General features: G+C 33.5%; 1 protein-coding gene across 10 annotated transcripts in view; it reads left to right on the top strand.

Annotated features, from left to right (window-relative positions):
* The window catches only part of Gria4 (glutamate ionotropic receptor AMPA type subunit 4), a 364,899-nt gene that overhangs the window by 339,897 nt on the left and 4,358 nt on the right, over positions 1-20,644 (top strand). For 3 of the 10 annotated variants that reach the window (XM_004856476.4, XM_013076631.3, XM_021237704.2), the window contains 2 exons: positions 13,961-14,075; positions 16,405-16,539. In XM_004856476.4, the coding sequence (XP_004856533.1) occupies positions 13,961-14,075; positions 16,405-16,539 (250 nt within the window). Of the gene's footprint in view, positions 1-7,302; positions 7,418-13,960; positions 14,076-16,404; positions 16,653-20,644 lie in introns of those variants that run through there. The other 7 variants (XM_004856477.3, XM_087212349.1, XR_002386758.2 and 4 more) reach the window with 6 other exon arrangements.

The raw sequence follows: 20,644 nt of genomic DNA on the forward strand, positions 1-20,644 counted from the left end.
CTGAATCACATTCTTCAGACTCAATTCTCAAGTAGGAAATAAGCATGCAAATTCCAAAGAACACAATTTAGTGACAACTTCTGGAAACTAGCCCAGTAGCTACCTCATTTATTCAATTCTCCTTGAATCATTTGCAGTAGAAAATATAAATGCCCATATACTAACTTAATTACAACAGTATGTATCATTTAACACCCAACGCAAAGACACTAAATCATTCTTTATCAAAGTCATTTTCAGATACTCCTCATAAATCATACTGGGTCTGAATTGTCTTTCCACTTACAAAACTTTTGCAAACCTTACTTGTCATTGCATGAGCTAACTGGAGTGAAAACATAATATCTTTTCTAAAAAATTTACATATATATGTAGAACAATTTGGTTCAAATTCTCCTTTTGGAAATAAGTGAACAAATCCAATGAAGCAAAAAGTACCTTGTGCTTGTCTACTGAAAGAAATAATTTGGGAAGAAAAGTAATAGCACAGCTACAAGTTAAATTGAAAACTTAGTGGAGCATTGAAAATGCTCAGAACTGGTTACTCTTCCAGGCCTAAATAGCTGGTAAATGTTAGAAATGTGAATGCAAATGCCTTTTCCTTCAAATTAGACATATTCAGCTCTTGCTCTATCATTTGACAGCTTATTGATTTTTACTTACTTTTCATGTTTTCCTGATTGATAAAATAGTTATTTTCTCATTTAGTTATTAATTGAATTGATACAAATTTCTGGGGTTTGTTGTAAACCCTGTTTTTCTGCAAATTTCCTTCATTCACCATCATTTGAGGGAAATCATTCATTTACAAAAGTAAATACCAATTGATATTTGCTTCTCTTTTATCTATCTATTTCACCTTGGCATATGGAATAGGCTTTCATGCATACAACTCTTGTAACTATATTTACAATGCAGCTATCATTTAAAAACAGAATAGTCTACACAAAGTTCAGTTTATTCATTTCTCAGGAAATTATTATTTTCTTTTTAGAATGGCTCAGTAATCCTCTCTGTCTCTCTCTCTCATATATATATATATACATATTTATTCATATAGATATATGGCTTCATAATGTTTAAAGGAATAATGTTTAAATCAAATGAAATTTATGTTTGATTTCAAGAAAAGGATATAGCCAATATGTAGTATGATAAAAAAAATTGCAGTTTTTAATTCCTACAAAAAATTTTAAAAGATTTTTAAATTAAGGTCTCTAATATTTGTTTAGGAAAGAACAAAGTTGTTAGCCATGAAAATCATTTTTTTGTAAAAACATAAATGGCCCACTTAGGAAGACTCAAGCCCCTTCACAGTCACTTTTATTTAATCCAGCCTGAGGGGAAAGACTCACCTTGTCTGTGTAAATATGTATGAAACAGCAAGTCTTCTCTATGGGCCACTGAGAGATCTATTAATCGCCTACAGATACTATCTCAGGAGGAAGGCCTGTTAATTCAAGCATTACTCACAATCTCTGCCAGACTTGCTCCCATCAAGTAAGGCAGAAACTTTATAGAAGCCAGTACAATGTAAGTCCTTCAGTTTGTGACTACAGGCACAAAACCAAGTGTACCAAAACAAACCTATAAACAGGAACAATGACTGTGTTTCTAAAATCCTTAAGAATAAATCTTAGCTTCTACTTCTTCAAATTGTATTTGATATAAAATACAATGGACCCTTGACTTATGAAGTCAATTTTCACAAGGGCTGGTTGTAACTCCAGTTGGTCAACTGAAGGCTCAGGCTCCTCTACACAGCCTTCGAAGTCTCTCTCCTGTATACAGGAAGATCTCAGTGTCCTTAGACAATGGCCCAGGATTTCTCAATTAACCCCACACAGGAAAGAATGTGGTAATGTTCCTTCCAGAACTCTTTAAGGGTTAAATCTGTATCTGAGACCATCTAGAAGCACAAAAGGCTGGCATTCAGATCATAACTCAACACTTAGTTTGTAATTTAAAACTAAGATTCCGGTTATAACCCAAGTTGTTCATATGTCAGGCCAGTCATAATTCGAGGGTCCACTGTGAATGTAAATTTTTCCTTGAATTAAAGAATTCAATTAGGCATTATATAATACAATAATTGAGAAGAGTTTCTGTTTGTTTGTTTTCTACTAATTACTAATGTATCACTGCCCATTGTAGAAATTTTGGAGTGAGTGGGCAAGCATAAAGAATAAAAATCACTCATAATCCCTCCACCCAGAGAAAATGATTTGCTGTATTTTCATCCAGTATGTTTTTTGTTAACATTAAATATATGTGTAAATTATTGTCAGAGGAAGAGCACAAAGAATATATAAATTTATTTCTTTTTAACTTATAAGGGTTATACTGATTACAATTTTTTTTTTTCAGTACCAGGGATCAAACTCAGGACCTTGTGCTTGCAAGGCAGGCATGGCACCACTGAGCTAAATCCCCAGCCCAAATTTCTAATGGTTGTAAAACATTATCATATGGATTTTTGGTGCTTATCAATACTAATACCTCGGGGGCTTTGTAGAAATGTATCTACATTACACCTAATCTAGGAGAATCTGATGGACAGAGTTAGGTCTAAGCATCTGTTTTTGTAATAAGTGATTCTGATACCCAACTCAAGCTTCTGTTGGATCAAGGGTATAAATTGTTTTAAAGCTTGAGCTCTATAAAGGCCAATTATTCTCCTTGTAACTTTTATTTTGACCATCGGTGTATGAAAATGCCCAATTTATTAAATTCTTGACTATATCAAGAATCGTCTTTATTTTTATCCTTTCTAATTTGAATACAGAAAATACAAATTTGCACTGCTTTAATTCATTAGTTTAGTTCCAAATGAGGTCAAATTATTATTATCTGATTTGTATCTCTTTCTGCCTATCTTATCTATTAATGCCCTTTGTTGACTTTTAAAGCAATATTCTTCATTCTGGACACAATTTCTTATAAGTTCACACAATTTTTAATTTTTCAAAATAGGTATTAGGGTTTGATGGAGACTATGAAAGAAATTTCCAGCCTCTATCAGGTATATATTCTAGACATTGTAATACCAGGTATTTAACTTTTATAGAGAATACAGTATAAAGAGAAGATTCCAGGAAGAAAGCACAGGGTTAAAACTGAGGAGACTTTTTCAAGTGTATATGATTAAGGGGTCCTTTCTTATCAGGAGAATAAAGCAGTGGTGCCATTCCATGATAGTTAAGACACTGGTACCATACACCATTGTCTCCATAGCCAGCAATGGAAAGTCTACCTTATGAGGTACAATAGAATTTGCCTTAGCCAGACTAAAGATTTTTTTTTACTTTAACATGTGCCTTATTTTTTATTTCAGTTTTGTTTTATTACCACATGTTTATGGTATTACATAATGGTTGCATTCGTCATGGGGAGATGCTACATGTACATAACTCATCTTCATTTGTTTTACCTCCTTCCCTTCCCTAGCCTCCCCTTCCCTCCATCTCTTGGTCCCCTTCCCTTTTGCAAAAGATCTATCTCCCTATTTCTCAGCATCTTTGATTTTGCTCTATAATTTATTTATATTTTAGACATTTATTCTACAAACTGTATGTGTATCCCGTGGGCAGACATTTACTAAATATAAGGGTTTGTATCATCAGTTCTTTATAATAATATTCACAAACCCAAGAAATAAAAGTCACCAAACTTGTGCCTTGTAACTTTCACTGCTTAAGTAGACATTTTGTCACATACATGCATTGATGGCTCTATATCAGAGAAATTACATAATAAGATATATGACTTTGAAGCAAACTCTATGCATAAGGTATAAAGTAAGCATAAGAACATGTTCAGATCTACAGAATTTCATGATAAATCATTTACAGAAGGTTAGAGAGAAAGGCAAAGGTCTTAGCCTGGGGTAAGCATGTTTTTACAAAAAAAAAAATCTTACTTTGCATTATTTTAATTTACCCAACATTGATAAATGGGAAAAATTTACATCTGTTAGTTGGTGTTTTAAAATTTTTGTTTTATGTGACATTTCAATACCATTCTTAACAAAAATGGGTTCCAAGTCCCAATGAGGTAAATGTTCATAATCCGAAGTTCCTGAGAAGGAAATTCTGAGATGTAAAAACTCTTGAAAGTTTTCCAGAGGTCCTGAAATTCAACTAGGTGAAGATTTTCATTCCAACCCAGAGTAAATTCCCCTATTATCTCACCATTAGTAAATTAATTAATTAATTAAAACTTTTTGGAGAGAGTTTTCTTACCAAGACTTTCTAGAGGCAGAGAAGACAAAGGCAAATAGATACATTATCTGTGAACACTTTTAAGCCATAAAAGGCCAATATCCATACACCTGGATGATCCAATGTGATTTACACATCCAAAAGAATATGATCACTTATTATTATTTCTTCCTTCCCTTCCATTTTTGAAAAACAGTCCGTTTCAATTGGCTTATTGTGTAAAAGCTGCACTTGATACTATCAAAGGAGTAATTGATGTTAAGAAATAGCCCACAATATTTTTCTTCTCTTCTTTTCCTGTTCGGTAGATCACTATTACAACTTCCTTGATGCTTATTTAATTAGGGCAAGAATATGCTTTAGAATCAATATGAGTTTCTGACATTGACTTTGACATCAATGTCTGAAGTATATAAAAGAGATTCCAAAGCAATAGCAAAATGTGCTGCAACATGGATCTACTTTCCATGTTTCTGATGTACATGAGTTCTTGTGAATTCCTTAGCCTTGTTTACTACTATTTCTTCAGTATCCCTGACTAACAAGTACTTTTGAACCTACTCTAGTAAAATGAGTGTAATAACTTTAAACATTTTTAAATCATTTGATGATGATTACTATTAATATCAAGTAAGAGCAATGCATTCCATAAAGTAGAACAGATATACAAATGATCTTCATATATGTGGTTTATGTTGCAGTCTAGGTAGCAATCCAAGGAGGCCTCTAGACCTATCCCTATTACATAAGGAAATTATGTCTTCAGGAGGACAGTTATAGGAAATAACAGATACTTTTAACATGCAAAGAAATCCTGAAATATGCAAATCATCTCCAAATATTAACTATAAGTCCCTTTTACTTTGTATCATTAAAGTAAACTTTATATATGATGGTAGTAAGCATACTTTATTGAGGGATCACAGGTTTTAGAAAGGAAAACAGGTGGATTAACTATGAATAGGGCAGTAATTTGTCTATTGGTCAAATGTATAATATTAATCAAACAGAAACATATATACATGTATGGATAGCAGTGTGAAACTAAACTGTTTTTACATGGCCTATTAAATTATATTAGAAATACAATGTCTTAGAGCAATTTTTTAGAAAGCTTGATTCCAAACAATTTTCTCAACATAAAAGCTTTTTTCTTATCCATTCCTTTATTTTGCTTTTTTTGGTTTTGTTTCGTTTTCTGTTGTGCTGTGAAACTCTTTGGATATGGCTAACAACCCTGTTAAATAACCCTCTCATGAAATGGTTTTAGTTTTATCAAAGGAGTGATCAAAACCAACATATAGTAATTGGAATGCCACTTCATTAAAATATCTAATATGAATGTTTAAGCTAGAAAAAAAGTGAATTATAAGAATTTTCTCCAAATAGAAAATGCTAGTAGTTTTAATTCATTGAAAGACAAATCCCTTTAGTTTCTTAAAACATAGAATAAAACAATTCCTTTCTCCCAACAGAATTTTGCAAATAGATGTCTCTATCTTCACTGAATGTTTTTTCATTTCTACATTTTAATTTGTTCCTTTGACAATTAAACTGGACGCCTGATATTGTTCAGCTTAGGAAATATACATAAGTTATTTTACACTACCAATGTCACACTCACCCAAGAATGTGGGAACAGCTAGCATTTAAATTAGCATTTATTCAGTGAGACTCTAACTCTTAAGAGTTAACATTCCCAAAGTATGTGATTTATTCATGGGAAGTGTTTACTCTCCTAGTGGATCAGCCTATCACAACAGTGAAAAAGCACATCACTCCCCTGAAGTACCATGAACACATTTTGAGAGAATAAACACTTTAACAGGCTCTTTGGTGGGAAAATATCCAACACGTTTTATTAGTTAGCTAAATGACATTTTGCCTGCAAATCATACTATTCATTAATCTAGATGTTTCATTTTATTTTATCTGTAAATCATGTGGCATTCAGTAATCACCAGATTCAGTGTTTCTCAAACACCACAGCATGGATTGGACCAAAATTATCTCAATATATAGGCCACTTCTTAGATTTAATAGAAATTTCATTAAATACTGGAAAAGCTTTTCAAAGAGTTAATGGGTCAGACCAGGGATTTAGCTCAGTGGTGTCGCCTGCCTCATCAAGCACAAGGTCCTGAGTTCGATCCCCAGTACCAAAAAAAAAAAAAAGAGTTAATGGGTCATTTAAAAACTGTAATTTGAAAGCAAGAAAGAAACCAAATGCATGGAAAGCATGTTTGTAATCCTCTTACCAAATAACTAGAATATGCTGCCCCTTCCCCTATAGAAATAAACATGGCGAAAAATCTAATCTAAAGTGTTAGCTTGCAAAGTTCATATCACATGCAGCATGACTTCTTGGGGTTTAATTGCTTAACTTAAACAGTCAAGCTGGATATGTGATCTTAATTTCCAGAAAGCAGCCAATGCTTTATGAATTATCACAAAATTTGGATGTAAGAACTTATCCCTCAGAGATGCTCTTTCTTGCCTAGCCTGTCATGTTCAGCCCAGCAAACTGCACCAACCTGGAAACCCTAGATTCTGAGACCAACTAAACCAAACAAACTCATAAGCCAACAAATAAAAGCAAATAGTTAAGTAAGCTATACTCTTGTCAAGAAAACAGAACACAAAATTAATGGCTGGTTTGTTGGCTGTTTATGCCATTTTGTTTTTCTTTTCAGGAATGAATTTTCATTTCAGGCTGTTTTGGGTCATTGCCATTCTTAGAGGCAAAGAAAAATTCAAGACACAATTCCTTCTCAATTACTAGTGAATTTAAGTGTATTACTGTTTCGCCAAAAAAAAAATCCATGTGATTGGTTGATGAGATTAGTTACTTGACAATAAATGAACTGTGAAAATGAACAGCACCAAATACTGCATGCTTAATACATTTGAAATCATTTACAATTGCCTTTGGTTTGGACTTTGGTGGAAGGGGCTGCAGGATGGCAAAATGAGAGGTTTATTTAGCGTCTGGGAGAAGCTTATAAAAGAGCTTAAGTCCTCATTCCTTCTAACATCTTAACAGCTGTACAGTTTCTTACAAAATATGTTTTATCGTTTCAAGAAATGCTGTTAACCTCGCAGTTTTAAAACTGAATGAACAAGGCCTCTTGGACAAATTGAAAAACAAATGGTGGTACGACAAAGGAGAATGTGGCAGCGGGGGAGGTGACTCCAAGGTTAGCCTCAATGTCACCAAAAGCGGGTAAACAGTATGTAAAGTAATAGGTGCATCTGCTGGGAGACTTCCGATTTGGACCTACTAACAGTTGAATTGCTAGTCAAGTCCCTTCACAAACAAGTATGCAATTACTGTCAAAGCAAAAATATTTGCAACTATTTTCAATTTGGTAACACACCAAGACATCTGATGAAAATCACTGAAAAATTCTAGTTTGAAAAAGCTGTGGATCAGACATAGTCCTGTGAACCTTGATTTTGGAAAACAGAAGGGCTGAGAGTTTGTGAAAGAGCAATCCAGTTAAGAGAGGAGAAACAACAGAGAGGGTAAGTCTGCCTTGTTTTCTTCAACATTACTTGGCCCAAACTTCTACCAAACATTTGTAAGTAATGGCAATAACCTGATTCCACCTAGATATTCCTCCAGATCCCACTAGCAAGTTTTTCCATTTAAAACTCATGGACTCCTGTTAAAGCTAACCAAAACCTCAAAGACAGTTATGTGAACTACTTACTTTTTGCCTTCCATTACTAGATTAATTATAAAATGATCAGGCTACAAAAACAAGAACAATTCATCTTTGTCTTCACTTCCTCCATGTCACATTCCCAGCTTTCTTATATAAAAGAATGTTTTATAGAATTTCTAAGCAATATCTAAAAAGAGGTATAAATTAACAGAATATATTAACTAATATCTCAGAACTTCTTCATATATATCAATGTTGACAGACTTAAAGAAAACCGTCCATAGAGGGAGAAAATCTAACTACCTTTAATTGTTAAAAAAAAGTAATGAAAATTTTAAGTATACATTTAAAAGTACAGATTTTTTAAATCTAGAAAATTGTCCAAATTCTGATTGGGCTATAAATTCTGTTACATGACCACCTAACCTATAAATTTTGTTACATACTCTGTTTTCAGGGAGTACCTGTTAGGATGGTTGTCATTAATTCCTCTCAACTTCATTCTAAAAAGCCTTTAAAAGAAAGCTCACTAATATATTCCCATCTAATAACTAGGCCTATTTCAGGAAGAAGAATTTAAAACTTTACCTGTATTCTAGGAAACATCTGCCTTAATCTATTTTGTTTTACTGTAACAAAGTACTTGATGCTAGGTAGTGTACAAAGAGATGTAGTGTAATGTAAGATGTAAGGTTGTGTACACTACACTAAATGTAGTGTACATTTATTTGGCTTTTAATCTTGGTATCTTGAAAGTCCAAACAGCATAGGTGAGGGCTCACTGGATGCATCGCAATGACAGATGACATCTGATGATGCAGGGGTATGCAGGGAGGGGACTAGATTACATGGTAAGAGAAAAAGAGAGTGGTGAGGAGGTCAGGTTTGTTCTTTAATAACAACCTGCTCTTGTGATAACTATTCAGTCCCTTTAATATAGTTTTGAGAAAACTAACATAGTCTTTCAAGGAAAACATTACCCAGGCAGGGGATTTAACCCAGTGGCAGAGCACTTGCCTCAAATACTTGAGGTCTTGGGTTTGATGGCCAGCACCAAAAAAATATATAAATAAAATTTAAACCATTCATGAGGGCAGATCCCTCATGGCCCTAACAGTCTATTAAAGGTCCCACTACCTCAATACAGTTACATTGGGGAATTTAGCCTCAACTCTGAATTTTGGTGGGAAGAAACCATACCCAAGCCATTTTAAAGAGTATTCATTTTTCATTTTGGAGCCTCAACTTGCCCAGAATTTTCTGCAAAGATATAAATAAATGTATGTGTACATACAGACATAATTATTCAAATTTACACTAGCAATACAGTATGCCTCTATAAAAGTTAGATGTATCGTAAAATGCTCTATAGTGTCACCAGAAAAAAAAAAAACATATATTCTAGACCGTTAGAAAATTTTTGGTTGCAAATTTCTATTTTTACTACAGATATGAAAAGTATAACAATGCTTTACAGATAAAATTTTCTACAAATAATGAAGTCATTTTAGTGTACTTAAAGACTTTTTAGAGAAAAATAAATAAACATGACAGTTATGAACATATGTTGGAAGAATCTATGTAACAAAAATTGTTATAATTTATTTAAATGAAGGATTAGGTAACTCTGCCAAATTTGATCAGCTTTGTATTCAAACAGATTGTTTGATATATGTCTACTCAGTAAATATTTGTTGCCCGAAAGAAAAATTGTGAATGTAATCTTATCATTTCCAAAATCAAACTGCTTGTTCTTTCAGGTATGTAACATTATATTCTAAACTATATTCTAAATTGTATTCTAAAAACTTATTTCAAATCTTAAGAAGTAGCTTTCCAAGATGTTACAAAATTAACATAAAATGTTCACCTAAAAATGAAATTACAGTATATTCTATTTTCTATTTTAGTAAGAAAACAAAATTGCAATAGGTTATATGTCAGGCTTATCACCAACAGAATAGGTTGTTGTGATCTAAATGCTAATAATACTGTACTCTGAATTTGTAAAAAAAGGTGATATTGTAAATGCCCTGAGCCAGTTTAGATCAAAGTTATTACCAGGGGGCAGTTGTTGCTTTTTCATTTTTATTTTGTACCCTCTTCAGGTGACTGATTTTCTTTTTAAATTTACCTCACCTTCCCATTTGACCTGATCTTCCTCAAAATAAGTAAAATGGCTGCGGAGCGGGGGAGACAGTTGAGGAATGCAGCTAGCTAGGGCCTTTGTTGGGTGTAAAACCAAAGCAGAAGAGACAAATGCTACCAATTCAGTATAGGAAGAAAATACACAGAGATCTCAACATAAGTCTGCCAAAATCCTGGTGTTCGATTGTAAAATATAGAATCTTGGTTGTAGAACACTAACTTTCCCAGCAGTGTTTCATTTAATGAAAGAGGAAAACATTGAAAACTGTATCACACGTGAAAAGATTCCTGTGAGAAGACAATTGGTCCATCTGTCATGCACAGGATTGTAACAAGATGGCTGGAGGGATGACACACATCTCCAGCCTTCCATTCAGCAGCAAATTATTAATCTTGTGCTTTCACTTGGCAATGTGCCACTACCTGTGGAGGAAAAGAGCATTATTCACTGTCTTTTCCCTAAAGGAACTTATGATTTAATATAAGCAACAACTGAACTATTCAGAGTCCCTGTGGCAGCTTCCCTGTCACACTCTATACACTCTACGGCTGTGCAATAATTAGCACCCCACTCTCCTGACAGCCTTTCTCAGCACTAGGAAGTTCTCACCATAGCAATCTTCAGCTTTAAAAGTTTTATAAGAGATGTGAGGAAAAGGGCCTTGTATCTTAAAAGAAAAACATAAGTGAAAAGGCATACTTGTAAGATTTATAAAATTGTTTATTTGAAAACTCACTGTTAAAAATCACTGCGGTGTTGTTGTTCAAAAAATGCTCTTAAGGCCTTGCAAGTTCAAGGTCCCAAGTTTGATCTCCGGTACCAAAAAAAAATTGTCGTAAATTCATACTCATTCTTGCAAGTAAAATAATAAAAATGTATTAATTAGCAATGAGTCAACTTAAAAATATACATTGCATATTTAAACCATAATTTCCCCTTTGATTAATCTGAAATGGCTTAGTTTAAGTATAAACAATACAAAGTATTTTATGCCAATTTATAAGTGTACAATTAATGGGCTGACTTCTTCAAAGGATTGTGTTATCAAAAATAATTCCTAGGGAACACTTTATTTGCTAATTATACTTACAAAATTATTTTTATATATCTACATCCATAAGTATGCATATATTTATTACAGAATGAGAGAATTAAGTATAAAATATATAGAAAATTATTTTGAGGCAGTTATTAATACTATGATGATTACACGGTTACAGACACTGACAAAATTTCCAGATACAACCAAGATTAAACAAACTCCCATAGAAATTAGCATGGAGGATCAATGTGGAAGAAATACATTCATAAGCAAGAAAAAATGTGATAAAACCAACTAAGGAAAATAAGCACTCGGAGAGGACTCTTCCAATATTAAATTCCTTGCTTAATCAAGTTATGCCACTTGTTGACTACTAAAAGTAATAAAGATTCAAATTGCCAATCTAATCTTACTCTAAAACAATACTGCTGAAGCAAAGTTCTAAAGAGGCCAGAGGGAAGAGGAAAGGAATAAGGTGGAAGAATACCTTTAAAAGGGAGAGATATAAAGCAAAGGCAATCTTTAACCAAACTTTGCCTTCAACTGTTCTGTTTAGAAGAAACAAGACTCTGCTTTCATTTTCTTCCTCATTTCCCACTGGATCCTCCTCCTTTCAGCCCACTTCAAGAAATGCAAAGCGGGCTAGTAAAACTTATCATATGTATGTGTTTCAAAGGCTTTGGCAAGCTATTCTGGGGACCTAAAAACTCTTATAGTCCCAGTTAGTCAGGAGACCAAAGTAGGATTGCTTGAGCCCAGAAGTTACAGACTAGCCTGGTCAACATAGGAAGACTGAGCTCAAAACAAACAAAAAAACTTTTATAGTATTAATAAAAAGAAAAAGCTTGTTCTAAACAAAGTATGATAATTGAAACTTGACAACTTGACAGATCACCAATCCGGGTCAGATATTGACACTGTTCTACAAAGATGAATGAGATATAGTTTTTGCCCATAAGGTGTTCACAGTGAACTAAACAACCCACAGGTGTGACTTTGTAACAATCCTTTCATAAATGGAGGTTGCGGGGGGGGGGGGGCACCCTGAATGTGTGTGGAATGGGAGTGGCATAGACAGTAAAACCTGGAGTGACTTGGTTAATCTTAGCACTCCAATTACCCACCCATCTTCAAAAAGAGCTTTTGGTATGGTGTTACTTCATGCTTATGCCAGATTTTAAACCAAAAACCAATTTAGCATTCCAGGAACATGGCAAATGCCTACTGCTTTTTAAATAGAATAATGAGCCATAGTTAGGTCTCAAACATTGACACAAAATTCAAATCGTATTCAGAAACTATAGTAACAGAATGAAAAACTTACATTTTAGAAATATTTTTGTTCTAAATCAACACAAAAAAAATAGTTTTTAGTTTCACTTTTAATCAGAAAACTCAATTAACCAGAAACTACATTTTCTAAGTTTTCTGTTGTATTTTTAATTGCACATACTATGAAGTCACACAAATCCTGGTTCAGCTAATGCCTAGCTAGGGGTGTAACTAGTTTTGTGTGTCTTCACACAAAGTGAGTTTCCTCACTTGTAAAATGTGAGTGATAGTTGTAAAGATGTAAAATCTTTTAACAGTGCCTGGTACATAGTAAGTGTCCCGTAAATGTTAACGATCATTATTGCCATCCTTATTAATACATTACCTAGTTGTGCGGCAGGATTGGTGGAATTAACCCCCTGGTAACCAAATAAGTGCACGCTTTGTTTCACCAAACATACTCCACTTTTCCTAAGAATGAGGCACTGGATGATATAGCCAGACAAAATGACCAGCAGCCTTAAACATGTCTAGAGGAATGCAGCTTATCTCCAGCAAAATGCAACAAAAGCCAACCAACCAAGATAACTGTAACAACAAAAGATTCTGGGAGTTACAGCTTCCCATGCATCTTCTTAACTTTCATATAACTATCTGGGAATGAAACCTGGAAGAATTTTTGTTACTCAGAATATTGATTTTAGTTGATAGCTGAAATTCCTTGAGACTACTTACATAATACTGAGTACTGAAGGAATCAAAGATGGGAAAGGAAAAAAAAGACTTTATAGTAAGAGGAGTTTGTCTTTCAGACAAGTCTTAGTTATCCCTAACCTATCATTTGTTTGTTGGCAATAATTTGTAGAGTAATTATAATCACTTCATCTTATACTTGAGTATATTAATATGACAGACTTTGGATGAAAATTGCTTTTGGTGATATTATTTAGGTTAAATGCTGCAATTCAGAAGGAAAATAGCATGGGCTTATGCTGTATTTTAAACCAATAATTTACATATTTGTCTTATGAGGGCATTCCTCTGCATGAGGTAACCCTTGGTCTGTGACACTGGTACCACCCTCCTCTTTCAATTAGGTCCTGAATCAAAGTAGTTATGGAGTCAATACATTGATGGATACCTTGCACACAGTATTAGAGCATAAAGTAAAATCCCACAAGCTCAGTTATAATGCATGCTAGAAGTGAGATCAGTCCTATTCAGCTTTTACCTTAAGTCTCAATCAACTTGGAGCCACTTGTATTTATTTTGAAAGAAAAAAGAAACTTCTGGATTTTGATTAACTCCCACAATTACGTGGAGGAAAGTTATAAATCTTCAAGCAACCCAACCCAGGCCAATAGTTTTGGATTCACAGTAATTGCATACATTTTGTTTAAAAATCCTCCCTAGCAGTATGTGCCTGTTACCTAAAGCGATGGAGCAGGTCCCAGTCTTATGTCTGATTCTAAACCTGGGCCTACGGTACAAGACATAGCACCTACTGTGGCCTCTGCTCTGTCACTTTGCCATGCGATTCTAATGTAGTTTTACTTGAATAACATAAAATAACATATATAATGTTATTTATGTTATTTTCCACGTGAAGAACTCCTGTAAACCTTGCCGTTTTGAAACTCAGTGAGGCAGGCGTCTTAGACAAGCTGAAAAACAAATGGTGGTACGATAAAGGTGAATGTGGACCCAAGGACTCGGGAAGCAAGGTCAGTCGCCGAAGTTCGGGGCCTCCTCTTGTGTTCACAAAATAGTAAATGGGAGCAATTGTCCAAAGTATACGGAAACCTTAAAAACCAAACATTTCTCTGTACACACAGCCACTGCCTAAATTAGAAGTTAATGCCATAAATTTCAACCACAGGGACTGTATTTTCAGGAAATTATTGTACAACCTGCTCCCTGATATTAAGCCTTTTAAATAGAATTAACTGCAAAAATATATAAAATAACAAAATTCTGTATGTTATTCTCAAACTTACGTACCACTAATAAAAATAATATTTTTTTTTTGTTTTGGAGACAAAGACCACGAAATTTATTACTTCAAGAATTGATATATTCTCAAAATAGGAAATTGGGAAATTGGTTAGGAGCCATCCAGAAAATGAAAGATTCTAAATATTAAATAAGTGTTTATTCAGAAATTCAGTCTTTTGTCACCATATTGCCAAGCATTCCACTTTAGTTTGAAGAGGCTCTGTTATATTTCTGTGCTGAGGGATAAACAGAATGAGCTTTCCCATTGAATTCTCCTAATCAATGTTATTTTAGTAAATCAGTGTTTACAATGATATCCTCAAGTTCTAATATATGTTATTAATGAATTCATTTTAGAACAAAGCAGAAACCTATAGGCCTAATTCTGCTTAATACATTTATATTTTATTCTAAAGAAAAACATGTAACAAATTTGTCATTGAATCAAAATATCTACACATATTAATATTGTTAACAGTGGCTGAATAGCTGATTCTTAGAAACTACTTAGTTTTTGTGTCTTCCTCTAGAAAGAAAACAACCTATTGGTTATTCTAAGACATTAAATAAGTGGCTTAAATAAAAGAGCCTCGATAAATTGAAGGAGGGCTGGGTATTTAGCTCAGTGGTTCTGTACCTGCCTCATAAGTGCAAGGTCCTGAGTTCAATCCCTGGTATGGGGGGGTGGGGGGTGGGAGATAGATAAATTGAAGAAGGAGACAAAGTCAGGCTAATTTATCCATTCTCAGGCCTTATTCCTGTATTTTAATCACTTATGAGTGCTTTTGAACCAGAGTGGAATGAGATAATCTTGGCCAGATTATGAAACAGTTATTTTAAATCCTGATGTAAAGTAAGAAAAGCATAAATATTTAAAGAATAATTATTTTAGGAATTAAGTTACCCTAGAAATTTTGGCCCACTCAGTTGATATCATGACTAAATAGTATATATAATTCATCTTTTGAATTAGATACTCTCCTAATAAAAACTATTGCAGTTTCTCAATCATATTTTGCACAAAATTGTATTGATGAGAATATTATGTTCACAAAACCTCCTCCACCAAAATACTTGTTGGAATAATATTATATAATAAACATTTATAATTTATGAAAAAATTGCAAGTTCTTGTTACAATTTTAGTATTTTCCTAGCATATGCTTGACCATCTCTAGATTTATTGTATGTGTAGTAAACTCAAAGAATATGTCTAAAATATTAATTGATGAAGCATTTTAAGAGCAAATGGAATTTTATTTTTACATCGATAAGTAAATTATAAATTTGTCCATACATAAATAATTTATTTCTCAAATGACTATGGTAATTTGTATATTTTTAAAAGTACCTTTAAGAAATTCCCTAGGGGCCTGGGGATGTAGCTCAGTGGTGCTGCTGCCTGCCTCGCAAGCACAAGGTCCCAAGCTCGATCCCCAGTACCAAAGAAAAAGAAGTTACCTAGGTTTTATGCACATGCAATTATTTTAAAATAGTATATAATATGAAAAAATGACATTTTTCATGAGATTCCTCATATAGGCATAACTGAAAGAAACTAAGGACATGTACCATAGTGCATTCTTTGCACATATATGGTAAAGCAATGATGAACAAAATGTGAAACTACTAGCCAAAAAACTCTTATTTCCTTAAGTAGAAAATGTGTACTTGTATTTATTTAAGACACATCTTTCACATTAATATTATATTTCAAAGGAAGCAAAACCAAAAGAGGTCCCCTTTCCCATGTAATTGATTTTAAACAGGTCATTTTCAAACTCTATTAATAGCCCACTTCTGGTACCCCATATAAATATACAAATGCTTATCTATGGCTAAGTATAGTAGTTTTCATTGCATATTTAATAATGATAAGATGTTACAGATTTTATTTTTATTTTATTTATGTTTTATTTACTGATGTGACTTATACTTGTAAATAATTTCTGGCTAAATTAAGCATTTACTTTAATTGGCTACTTGGATTTCATGTGTTCTTTTACATCCTGGATGTGACATTTCCAGAGTTAACTGAAGTGTCTTTATCCCTCCTAGGACAAGACGAGTGCCTTGAGCCTGAGCAACGTAGCTGGCGTCTTCTACATTCTGGTTGGCGGCTTGGGCTTGGCAATGCTGGTGGCTTTGATAGAGTTCTGTTACAAGTCCAGGGCAGAAGCGAAGAGAATGAAGGTGGCAAAGAGTGCACAGACTTTTAACCCAACTTCCTCGCAGAAAACCCAGAATTTAGCAACTTATAGAGAAGGTTACAACGTATACGGAACCGAAAGTATTAAGATTTAGGGGTAGGACTTAGGGCCTACTACAGTGAGTGGGGGATGCATCCTGTGATCGCAGTGTTGTGACCTGTCTGTCCAGTGGTGGTATTGCTTGCTTCTAATTAGAGCTTTCTATTTTTGAAAACTTCAGTGCAAAGTGATTCAGTTTTCTTTGGCTGCAGATGTACCGTTTGAAACTTTATGTTGCTAATAGATATCTGCATTGCATGAGTCAGAAAGACAAAAACAAGCCAGAGTTGCTCTATAAAATTATTTAAACAATATAATTTCCCTGAAGTTGGAAAAATTGGAAATTAGACCTGGTCTTCTTCACCAGACAAATCTTCTCTGTAACAACCTATATTTAGGATTAGTGCTAACAAAATAATGACAAAATCTGTTTCACATAATGAAAACCTATAGTTACCTATTTTTTTTTATAAGGTCATATTGTTTTCTGAGAAACAATACATGTAAAAGCAATAAGGCACATAGTATGTATGTATTCAGTGAATCCCCTAGCTCCTGTTCTAATCAGCTTTATACTAGCTATTTTTATTTTTAAAGCACAAATCACCCATATTTGTCTCAGATATTAGTCCTTGACCCAACCTTTCAGGGAAGGGTGATTGTCAGAATTTTGCCTATGATATACAGTTATAGTCATGGTATCACTTAGGTGAAAACGCATTTTAGACAATTCAATAGTTTCTCCATCAAAAATGTCAGCAATATATGTGTTCGATAGCAGGGAGAGTGATAAAAATTGTACTGAATTATTATGTACTTCAATTGCTTTAAAACAAGCCAGATCAGACCTACATAGAACTTCTTATTATGTCACAATAAATAATTATAGGCCATCAGTGAGATATAGGAGATAGAGATCACTTTTTTAAGAATCTAAATGTTCATTTCTTTCCTGTAATGATAGAAAGTAGTTTTAAAATAAGACCTGAATGGATATGTTATTACTTTTCCTAAACTCAGAGCTCCAAAAACTATTTTCTAAAATTATATATAACAGCCCAGTGAATAGGCTGCCCCATCTTATTACGTGATAAATGAGTCTTTGAAACTTCAAAAGACATTCAGTGTTTGATCTTCTTTAAAGTCAAAAACCAAATGTAATTTTAATAAGGTGTACATCTGAGATTATTCTAGATAAATGTGCTTGATTTTGATAGTTACGTAAAAATTATTGAGGTAATTATTATTATCGTAAAACAAAAACAAAGTCATCCTTGTTGATCCAGATCTTATTGCTTTTACCCGTTATGTAGAAATCAATGAGTACTGTACAACTGCAAATAGATAATCTCAAAGTGGTTCTTTCCCAATTTTATGGAAAGAAAGGAAGGAAGGAAGGATGAAAGAAAGAAAGAAAGAAAGAAAGAACATTAAAAATTAAGCCCTCAGTTCACTCAGGCCAAAACATGTTGAGCAAGACAACAGAGATGGAGTTAGGGCATCTAGGCCACCAGGATATTGCTTTCATTCCCCATCCCACACCCTACCCTGTCCTGGAGATTGTACTCAGAGATGCTGTACCACTGAGACTCCTGCCCAACCCTTTTATTTTGTTTGTTTGTTTGTTTAAGACAAGATCTCACTAAATTGCCACTGCTGGCCTCAAACTTGGAATCCTTTTGCCTCAACCTTCAGAGTAGCTGAGATTATAGACATGCAACACTGTATCAAGCTAAGAATGTTTTGATCTTAATGTTTACAGAGTTGAGCACAGATTTTACCCACACTGAGAAAAACAATACCTGACTAGTTTTCAAAGCCAGTTATTTGGGCTAAATTCTAAGGAGAATTTTATAAGAATAAAAAAATTTTGTTGCTATTTTTCTTTGGCATGCCAAACTTTAGGAAGGCCCAAGAATGGGGAAGCAAACAAAAGAAGAAAAGTAGTTCATGAATTGTATAAAGAAATATTCAAGGACCCCAATTTATTACAGAGTTCTGGAAAATTGTTAAAAAGAGTTATGTAAGTTTAACTCACACATAATATTTTCGGGAGTCAGAATGTGGTACTGAAGTTCATCATGTTTGCTTTTAAAACTAAATTTGAACTTTAAGAAGATACATTCTTAAAAATGTATTTTTTAAGATTTTTTTTTTTGGGGGGGGTCGAACTCAGGACCTTGCGCTTGCGAGGTAGGCTCCAGAACCACTGAGCTAAATCCCTGGCCGAGAAAAATATTTTTAAGAAATATTTTTAAGAAAACATTCATATCCATTCCTAAAAGACATTGATATTCAAATAAATGAAATGATCTGCACCCATAGAGAAGACTTGAGAGTAAGCATTTTTTACATTGCTATCAAATTAAGTGGCTTTTCCCTTTTAAAAACTTTATCAACTATATTTTTTCAATTTAGTATTTGTTAGCATATGTTTATATTCCATAAAATTACATTTCTTGTGGGAAGTTGGCACATGTACAAAACACATCTCAATTTTTTTCATCCCCTTCCCCTGTCCTCCGCCACCCCAGTTCTGTTTCTTGGTCCCCTTCCCATTTGCAAAAGATCTATCTCCCTATTTCCTATTATCTATCTTTTATTTTGCTCCTTATTTATATTTTGGGTTTCTCATGTAAGAGAAACCATGTGATGTTTAAACTTGTGTATCTGATTTATTTCACTTAACATTATGATCTCTCAAGGTCACTCCATTTCTGTACAAATGACTCAAGTTTATCCTTCTTTTCGGCAGAGTAGTACTCCATTGTATTTAAATAGCACATTTTCTTTATCCATTCATCTGACTATACTGAAGTAAATAATTAGTGAGTTAGATAACATTATCCCAGAATCTCAAAAACAAAATCTGAAACCTTCAAGACATAGTAGATCTACTTAAAAGTGATCAACCTTCAAAAGGAATACATACAATTAAGATATTGCCCATTAGCCACAATGATCCAACAAAACCAGATGATACATAAACTTGTAAAAAAAAGTGTTCCAGCTTGAAGAGCTTCAAACATGGCCACATTAAGATGAATTGAAATGACATTTTATGGAAGAAGCAGGTGGTGTAAGAAATAAAAATTATAGAACAAATTTTTTTAAAAAGACACTACTCAAAGATTTATTAAGTAATACACTCAGATGCATTAATCTATGAAAGAGGAGAGGATATTTGGGAGCATATGGTATTTTTTAAGTTTTGTAAATTTTCCTTTTCTCACAAACACAATAAAGAAAAAAAGGAAGCAAAAATACATTTTATAGCAAAATCCTTATGAAAATGCTTTTTTAAAAAATTACAATGTTTGTAATTGTATTCTAGTATGTCTTCTTGAAAAGAAATTAAAACAAAGTTAAACTAGTAGGTTTTTAAAAATAATTATCTATCTTACTAAGATTAAATGTTGACTGAATTTGAAGAAACATATTCAGACTTTGGTTTTGATTTTGCTTAAATGTAGTGACAGCAGATAGCTACAGATTCTCTGGCACCATTTACCTCTCTGTTTTTTGTTAAACAAGGTTGAGCGGCCTTAAGACTCCCGGGCTTCCTCGATGTTTAAAATAGGATCATACACTGGCTTGGATTGGATTCATGGTTTATCTTGTTTATCTTGTTTTCCTCAGCATGTGATTTAATTTAATCTAAACTGCCCCAAACTGTCTCAAAATAGAAGCTCACAGAAAATGCTAGGGCTGGAACTGGAATATTCCAAACATCTAAATTGGGAATCAAAAACCATCCATCTAAAAACCACCAACCCATATAAAACATAACATTGAAAAAAAAGATTATGGGAGAAAATTATTCAGCAATTCTGAAGCCAATTCCTGGACTGTTTCTTAAATATAACATTTTTTGTTACATTTTCTTGTTACAAGCAGTATTGTTTTGTTAATGCTTCTCTTTGTAGGAATTTCCAAAAGCATATGCACTCTAATATTGAGTAGGAAAATATTCATCTCTAATAAATTAACCTCCCAAAAGTCTCACTTCAAAGAGCAAGATTATTGCTGCCATTTCTATTTCCTAGTTT

Source organism: Heterocephalus glaber, unplaced genomic scaffold (assembly GCF_053883595.1).
Source record: "Heterocephalus glaber isolate CG9 unplaced genomic scaffold, H.glaber_assembly_v1.0 deba00001429, whole genome shotgun sequence".
Taxonomy (NCBI): domain Eukaryota; kingdom Metazoa; phylum Chordata; class Mammalia; order Rodentia; family Bathyergidae; genus Heterocephalus; species Heterocephalus glaber.